General features: G+C 42.2%; 1 protein-coding gene across 4 annotated transcripts in view; it reads right to left on the bottom strand.

Annotated features, from left to right (window-relative positions):
* Positions 1 to 1,170: 1,170 nt before the first annotated feature.
* Dhx35 (DEAH-box helicase 35) overlaps positions 1,171 to 9,239 on the bottom strand; it is an 85,324-nt gene continuing 77,255 nt past the window's right edge. For 3 of the 4 annotated variants that reach the window (XM_087188987.1, XM_087188989.1, XM_087188990.1), the window contains one exon: positions 1,171 to 2,371. In XM_087188987.1, coding sequence (XP_087045113.1) covers positions 2,327 to 2,371 — 45 coding nt within the window. In that variant the 3' untranslated portion in view covers positions 1,171 to 2,326. The remainder of the gene's footprint in view (positions 2,372 to 9,239) is intronic. The other variant, XM_087188988.1, reaches the window with a different exon arrangement.

The raw sequence follows: 9,239 nt of genomic DNA, 5'->3' as shown, positions 1-9,239 counted from the left end.
TCCTCTTTCCTTCCATCCTTCCTCTCTTCCTATCTCACTCATTCCCTCCCTTCTTCCTCTCTTCCTTCCTTTCTTCCCTTCCTTCCCTTTCTTTCTGAGGTGGTAGAGATCAAATCAGGGCCTCATGCATGATAGGCAAGAACTTTGCCATTAAGCATATCCCTGGTCCTTTTTTATTTTGAGACAGTAACTTACTAAGTTGACCTCTAACTCATGATCCTCCTTCCTCAGGAGGTGGCTGAAATTACATGCATCTACCACTGTGCCCAGCTAGGCCTCCAGTTTTTTGGGGGCAACCATCTCTACTCCTATTCCTGCACCATCTATACAGCCCAAGGACTGAACCAACATCTTCTGACTGGACAGTGGCCCACAGGTGCAAACCAAAGCAGGGGCTCCTCTGACATCAATGTCCAATACACAGGGAATCCATATGTGGAAAAACCAGCAGGGCCTATGCAGGCCACAGCCCAGAAATTATATAAAGGCACCCCTTGGCCACGGTCTCAGGACTTTTCTGTTGTGGGTCTCTGACAATGAGCATTCATCTCCAACCACACCGTGCTGTAACAACACAGGAAATAAAACAGGGAGGCCTGCCATGGTGTGGGCTGCCCTCTGACAGGTGAGGAACAAAGCAGACATACATACTCAGAATCAGGCACTCAAAGATAAAAGGTAGCAGTGAAGGTGTGCTTTTGTCTGTTCAGACCACATGGGCTCCCATTTTGGACTTCTGGTCTCAAAGCTAAGGTTATGGATCCTGTAACTGTCCCCTTTCCCATTGCAATGTAACCTTAAAAATAACATGTTTCTGAGCCTACTACAGAATGATCCAAATGGGAACTGGCAAAAATTAGCACCTTTTTTGGTTTTCCTTTACATAATGTGCCATCGTTTGTTTTAATAAGGTCTGGAGGGCATTTGGACACATAATTGTGCTTTAGGGGTTTCTTGTGACCATGTGACGCTGAAAGCTGTTATATGCCACAACTTCAGTTTTCTTGGCTAATGTCAGGTCCTCATTTTGAACAAATGTTAATTTTAACAATTAAAATATAGACAATGAGGGCCAGGAAGGTAGCTCAGCAGCAAAGCACATGCCTGGTAAGTGCAAGGTTCTGAGTTTGAGTCCTAGTACCGGAAAACAAACAGACAATGAGATCCATGGATGGGAGGGAATACATTTATCTTAGGTATAAAGGTTTACTATTATTAACAAGTTATCACTACTATTTACATGTTTATAAAATGAAAATAAAAATGACATACAGGTTTGGTGCCAAAAGTGGCACATCCAAACTAAAATGAGTACAAAAATAAATTTTCAAGCTACGTGTATTTAAAATAAATGTCACTGAAAGAGTGAGGGGAAGAATCTGCCTCATCATGTGCTGAAATGCAATCATCACAGCAGCAAAGCAGCCCTGGGGCAAATCAGTGCCTGCTGGAAGGGCTGCCCTGTGTGTTCTTGCAAGAATGCAGGCTGACAAACAAAAGACAAATACTATATAACTGAGTTATGTTCCTGAGCTACAGAAGTTTAGAGCATCTAAACTGGAGTGAATTCCTGCTAAGAAGGCACCCCCCATGGGGTCAGAGTGGAAGAGCTTTTCACCAGTGCTCAGCTAGTGGCACCAGAACACTGCATTGTACTTGGAGAGAATGCTAAGTCCACTGGGGAAGGACAGATCCTTGGTGAACCAGGAAAGTGTGCAATCCTTCCCGTGGGCCACCAGTCCTTCGAAAGTCTACTGGCTGCAGATAGGCAGGGATGCGGGCAGAGGACACAGAAGCTGCTTGGTTTGGGAGCCCTTGTGCCCGATAGACATCATCCTTCATGATCTTGGCGGAAATCTCCAGTGTTTCCAAGGCCTCCTGCCTTCAAAGATACACACTGTGCATGCCTGGCACTGGACAACACAGCCATAGCTGCAGCAGGGAAAGCAAAGCCAGCCCAGGACACCCTGTCTCCACCCGCACTGTGCATCCGCAAGTTGGCTCTCAGAGAGGCTGACTTTCCTCCTCCTTCCTGGAGGTGGGCAGGCCCGTGCACCTGTTGTGTCATGCTGGGTTAGTGAGCCAAGAGCACAGCCCAGCCCACTCCCACTCTGCTTGGGTGCAGTGCAGGATGCCTGTCCATGCAGGCTCCTCTGGGATCCCAGCAAGGACTGCAAATGCTGAGGAGAGCAGGAAGAAAGGGGCCAACAAGCAGGCTGCACCCATTCCAGGGCTTCTGCAGGTTCCACATGAGCTGTGCCAGCTCAGCCAGGGCAGCATGGAGCAGGGGACACCAAGCAGCCCCAGCAGCCACACCTGCACTTGCTCACTGGTCCTGGACCTTGGCCCTCTTGGCTTTCAGGAACAGGTGCTAGAAAAAAAGAGAAAACACCGTAGTTGAATGGACAAAGAAATCAAACTCCAGCATAATTCCCACAGCAGTGATCAAATCAAGTCATTCATTTGATCCAGGCCCTGTCTAGAAATGCTATATCCTCAGAAAACTCTCCCAGGGGAAAAGCCCATGTGACCAGTACAGCACACAGGTCTTAGGAAGGCTGTAAGCAGCCCCAGGACAACCTACCACACGGAACCTGGCTACACAGGGCCCCGTGCCAGCTGCCAATGAAAGGTTTGCCTTTGAGACAACTCCCTGGACCCCAGCCCACAGGCAGACTGCTGCTGAACCCCTATGCTCAAAGGGCTGTCCTTGGGGAGGGATGACTTCAGTGTTTCAATAAGTTCCCAACAACAGTCAAAGAAAAGCACCCTCTCCTTAGGAACCAGGGAATTAGATGATTTGCCAAGTGTCTCAACACGGCAGGTGCTACACTCAAGAACAGAGCTAAAGCTACAGCCCTGTCTGCTAAGGGGACACACTAGCTAGGAAGACAGACAGAAAAAGGATACTTCCTAGTGACCCTTTTCCCAGAAATGTCACTGTAAATACAAATAACACATGAAGTTTACTAAGATTATCATCAGAGGTATCAGTCAAGAATAAGGGATAAAAATACATTTTAAGGTAAAACCAGAGTGCTAGAAATCTTAAAATATGCATTTAAGGTGGGATATGTGCACCACCTTAATAAGGTGGGCCTCCGCTAACCAACTGAGGAATATCTGATACCCTGCCAATCATTCTCCCTCCTGCAACTGCTAAGTCTCAAACCCCATTTCCCAGCATACCCAATACGGCCACCCAACAGCAAGCCCTGGCCCCATCACACAGAGAACTACAGGCCCCCAAAAGAAGACATAGCACACGGCCACTGGAATCTGAGCGATGAGTCAGCAACAGGACCCTCATCTGAGACAGCAGCCAGAAGTCAGACTTTCTCTCTACTCACACCTGAGGAAGGACGGCCAGGCTAGAACTGTTTGCCCTAGATAACAATGGTACCTTTGAGAATCAGAAAAAAGTTTAACAATTAGAAGACAAATCTCTCAACAGGAATCTCTGCAAATTCTCTCCTTTTGGTACTTCACCTGATAGGACCCTACAACTAATATTAGACATCCATAGCCTTAGGTTGGGAATGGGTGATGACAACATCCTGCCCGTGGGGCCATTTTTGGTCCTCATTTCTGGAAGGAATGTTGGTTATAAACAAAGCAGACTCTGAACCATTTCGGGCCTCTACAGAGTGAGAGCAACACTGAAAGACAAGAGACAGAAAGTGACCACGGTGCCAGGAACAGAGCACAGCTGATCTGTGGGCGGTGCATGATTTCAAGGCACTGAATTATGTTTAACAAAGAATACTTACCATACATGGGCAGCCCCTGGAGACCCAAGAGGGCCTAGGAAAATCAATCTGCTTTGGACAAATTAATAGTAGAAGTGTTTTTGAATTATTTAGTTAAGAAAGGACGAAGTTTCCAAGGTGGGGGCCTCACTGTACAATGAGGTTCTTGGTTTCTAAAAGTCTCAGCCTCTCTAAAAATACTCAGATTGCAGTGGAAGTGATGGGGTGAAACCAGGCATTTAGAAAGAAGAGACAAATCCAAAAAGTTGAGCTTGTCATTTCCTTCAAACTTTTGAAGCTATTTGCTCTTTAACTTTGTGCGTTTAAGCTAAAGGAACTGTAATTTTGAGCTGAGAAGGGAAAATGACTCAGATTGTAGGCTAATTCTGTTCTCCAAGAGCCTAAATGAATCCAAGACACTTCCAGGCTTATCCCTCTCTAATTGCTAGCACCCTATTACCTAACAGGCACATTTACAAGTGTACCCTTCTCTCCACTTCTGGTTTACATTTCTAATCACTTCTCTTGCATTCCTGAAGTCTGCTGTTTTCCACTTGAGAGGTTTTGAAGGAAAATATTTTCTTCTACTGTAGGTTTACTCTTATCAACCCAATAGAGTACAGGCAACGTACTCTCCATTTTCATCCATTTCTTCAGATCTGGTTTCAAGCAGAAATATCTATATTGGGATGTATGGAGAACTATAAAGGGCTGGGTTCAGTGTCACACACCTGTAATCCCAGCTACTTGGGAGGCTGAAGCAGGAGGATCAAGTGTTCAAGGCCAGCCTAGGCATTTTAGCAGGGGGGTTTTATGTCAAAAATAAAAATTAAAAGGAAAAAAAGGTGGGAGATACTACTTAGTGGAGGAGCACTTGCCTAGCTGGCATCAGGCTCTGGATTCAATCCTCCGTACCATAAAAAAACAAAAAAAACTATACACATTTGAATTGCCTTCTGTTTGACTGGATAAGAATTCAGTATTATAAGAAGACTTAAAAAGGGCAATTCTCCTTGACATTACAGAGGAAGAGGGATGAGAAGACCCTTCCATTTACAGGGTCACAAACTCAAAGGTCTCCAAGAGCTGAGCAAGTGAATAAACAAGTGAACCAGGTCTGTGGCACATGGAAAGCAGCAGCCATTCCTTGGCCCTTGCTGACTGTCACCAAGCGGCAACTTGGGCTTTGTGTGGCTAGATTTAACATTTATTTCAAGAAAAGCCAGACATTCGTCTTCAATTGAAAAAAAAATTAAACCTCCTTCCTACATTGCCCAGGCTGATATCCAACTCCTGGGCTCAAGTGAGCCCTACCTACCTCAGCCACCCAAGGAGCTGAGACTACACACAGGCACATGCTACCAACACTGGCTTAAATCTCCAAATTTTTAAATGCAGCAATCAATTCAAATTTTGGTTTGAAACACTGTGCGGTCCAGTTCCAGCCCTGATAAAGAGTATCAGGTCTCAGAATTTCCCTTATGCTATACATAACAGTAAACCTGCACAAAATGTCTGATGTAACTTTTTTCAAGCATTGGAAAATAAACAGCACAGGGCTCTAATTTCTAATGCTCTGTGTGTGTGCGCCCGCACGCTGAGGTTTGAACCTAGGGCTTCATATATGCTAAGCACATGCTCTACCACTGAGCTACACCCTCAGCAAGGGCTATAATCCTCAAAAAAGGAAACAAACGTGAGCTTCACATTAATTTGGGATCTCTATGTAGGTCTCCAACCCCTGGGAAATAAACTCTAAAAAGAGAAGACCAGAGGGAACAGAGATGAGTCCAGGGCTGCTGTGACAGCTGGAATTTGCAGAATAGAGCATCACAAAGGAGGCGCTCCAAGTCTACACAGGGGTATCCTGAAGCCTTTGGCTGAATTCCAAGCTGCACATGTGCAGGCCAAGAATTTAATGAGAATGGCAGAGATCATTACCAAGAAACTATAAGCCAAAATGGAGATTCTGTAGGTTTGTGCAGTTATGGAGAAGATGGAACTTTGACCAGTTTGAGTACTGAGACCTTGGCTCAGTATCCTAGGCATTTGACTGAGACATCAAAAGAGCTGTATCAGACATAGCTAAGACCTCCCCTATTAAGGACTACAATCATGTCTCAGCAGAACCAAACTGAGGTGCTAGTAAATAAACTGATGTCCAGAAAAAACCCTCAGCATTCTACACAAAGAAAACAAATCCAGACTCCATAACATATAGCATCTACAGTATCTAGCACACAACAAAAAATTACTACACAAGAGAAGCGGCAAAATGTGACACATTATTAGGAGAAAAATAGCCAAAAGACAAAATAGTGTATATCAGAAATGATAAGAGATGAAAGAGTAGACAAGACTTTTAGAACAGTTATTATAAATGTGTTCAAAGATTTAAAGAAAAAGGGCAGGGGATTTAGCTCAGTGGTTCCACCTCCTGCCTCGGAAGGTCCAGAGTTTGATACCTAGTACCAAAAAAAAAAAAAAAAGAAAGAAAGAAGAAAGAAAGATTTAAAGAAAAGATGGATACAATGAGTGAACACATGAAAGATTTAAACAGAAATTTTTTAAAAAACTGAAAAACAAAATGAAAGTGAGAGAATGGAAAAATACAATATATAAAATGAAATTTTCTTAAAAGGACTCAACAGCAGATTAGAAACTGCAAAACTCATCAGCAAACCTGAAGATAGAACAAGAGAAACTACCCTAACTGAAGCACAGGGAAAAAAAGATCAGAGCCAAGACAAGACTCAAGAGCAAGTATTGTAATTCGTATATAAATGGAATTCCAGGGGAGCTGGTAAAGAGTAATGCAGCACAAAAAATATCTTAAGGAGTAACTGTCTCATATATGATTTTAAACATCAGCTCAATGATCCAAATAAACTCTGTGAACTCCAAGCTAGATAAACACAAAGCAAAGCACCTCATACGTCATATGGCTGAAAATCAAAGATAAAGGGAAAAAACTTTAAAAGCAGCCACAGCAGCAGGGGGAACACATTACATACAGAGGAATGACCATGAAAATGGCAGCTGGCTTCTCACAAACACTTCAAACCAGATGGCAATGGAATAAATTTTAAATGCTAAAATGAAAAAAAACAAACAAAAACACTTTCAAGCTAGAACTCTACAGAACAAAAATATCTTTCAAAAATGAAAATGAAGGAGACATTTTCAAAGAAATGAATGCTGAGAGAATATTTAACCAGCAGGTGTGTACTAATAGATACACTGAAGGAAGTTCTTCAGGCTACAGGGAAAAGACACAGGTAGAAGCCTGGATCTACACAAAGCATGCAAAACAACAGAAATGACAGACATGTATTTCTTGCTTCTTAATCTTTTAAAAAGATAACTAATTGTTTAAAACAAAGACAATAACAATGTATTGTGAGGTTTAAACATATAAAGAAATAAAATATAAGACAACAAGACCATAAAGAATGAGATGGGGAAAATGAAGTATACTACTGTAGGTTTCTTAAAAGCTAAATAGTGTAATATTAATTCAAGGTCAATTATGGTAAGTTAAGGATGCATGTCATAACCCCCAGAGCAAACACACACAGCACCAAGACACATAAAAGGCCATTAGAAGAAATAAGAATACTAAAAATATGATTAATTTGAAGTAGGCAGCAAAAAAACGAAAAAAAAAAAAAATTACCCGAAGACTACATTAGAGGGACCTGAGGATCAGTGGAATAGACTACAAGATGCAGAAACAACTCCAGACATACTCAGCCACCTCATCTTTGACAAAGGAGCCAACCACCCTCACTGGAGAAATGACAGCCTGTGTTCACTAAATGGTGTTGGAAAAACTGGATTTCAACCTGCCAAAGATTAAAACTAGACCCATACCTATCACCGTGAACTAAACTAAGATCGAAGTGGATTAAAGAGCTAAATATTAAAACAGAAACACTAAACCTGCTGGAAGATAAGTTAGGTAGAACTCTCAAAGACCTTGGCATAGGTCTTTGAACAAATCCTCAGTAGCATGGGAACTAGCACAAAGAATTAACAACTGGGATCTCATCTTATTAAAAAGCTTCTGCACTGCAAGAGAAACCAACAGAGCTAAGAGTCAACCTACAATGTGCGAAAAAATTTTTACCAGCTGTTCCTCAGACAAAGGTCTACTATCTAAAATATATAAAGAACTGAAAAAAAAATCAGACCCCTCAAATATAAAGACCCAATCAAAAAATGGGCATCTGAAATGAACAGACATTTGTCAGACAAAGAAGTAACAGCAGCAAATAAACATATGAAAAAATGTTCAACATCACTGGCCATTCAAGAAATGTAGATGAAAACAACACTGAGATTCCACATCACCCCAGAAAGAATGGCTGCTATCAAGAAATCAACCAATAACAAATGCTGGCAGGGGTTGTGGGGAGAAAGGAACCCTTCTCCATTGTTGGTGGGAGTGCACACTGGTGCAACCACCGTGGAAATCAATCTGGAGAAACCTCAAAAAACTAGGATTAGGGCTGAGGATTTAGCTCAGTGGTTCTGCCGCCTGCCTCGAAAGCGGAAGAACCCGAGTTCGATTCCTGGTACCCAAAAAAAAAAAAAACTAGGATTAGAGGTCCCATTTGACACAGCTATTCCCCTGCTGAGTATCTTCCCAAAAGAATTAAAAGAATCATACCACAGCGATATATGCACACTTATGTTTATAGCGGCAGTTTGTAATAGCTAAAGCTTGGAAACAGCTGAAGTGCCCATCAACTGGAGACTGGATAAAGAAGATATGGTTTTTTAATAAAATGGAGTACTACTCAGCCATAAAGAACGGGAAACTAGAGACATTTATAGCTAAGTGGATGGACACTGAGGCCATACTCTTAAATGAAATAAATAGGACACATGTGTAAATACCAAATAGTTTCTCTGGTGTGAAAACCTAAAAGTGTAAATAAGGATCAAAATGTATAATTAATAATTGAAAAAGGAAGAAAAGGTCTAAAGGAGTAGGGGAAGTGGGAGGGGGAGGGGATAGGAAAGAAGGGAAAAGAAAAAAACATGGGAAAAGGAAAAAATAGAAACAAAGTCTTTGTAAATAAGGAAGGGTAGAGGGAGTGAAGGGAGGGCAGGAATGGAGAAAAAATAACCAAGATACATCATATAAAGGTACAAGATCCCAATGATGAATGTAACTGTACTGTATACCTAAAATGTACCAATAAACTTAATCAAAAAAACAAACAAACAAAAAAAAGACTACATTAGAGGGCGGGGACTTAGCTCAGTGGTTCTGCCTCCTGCCTCGAAAGTGCAAGGTTCTGAGTTCAATCCCCAGTACCAAAAAAAACAGACTACGTTAGAGAAATAAGAACAAATGCTGGGGATTTAGCTCAGTGGTTTCACCGCCTGCTGTGCAAGTGCAAGGACCCGAGTTTGATCCCCGGTACCAAAAAGAAAAGAAATAAGAGCAAATAGTAAGGTAGTACACTTAAATCTGACCAT

The sequence above is a fragment of the Heterocephalus glaber genome, unplaced genomic scaffold (assembly GCF_053883595.1).
Source record: "Heterocephalus glaber isolate CG9 unplaced genomic scaffold, H.glaber_assembly_v1.0 deba00001532, whole genome shotgun sequence".
Taxonomy (NCBI): domain Eukaryota; kingdom Metazoa; phylum Chordata; class Mammalia; order Rodentia; family Bathyergidae; genus Heterocephalus; species Heterocephalus glaber.
The sequence above is the reverse complement of the archived record's forward strand: the minus strand, read 5'-3'. Positions and strand labels throughout refer to the sequence as shown.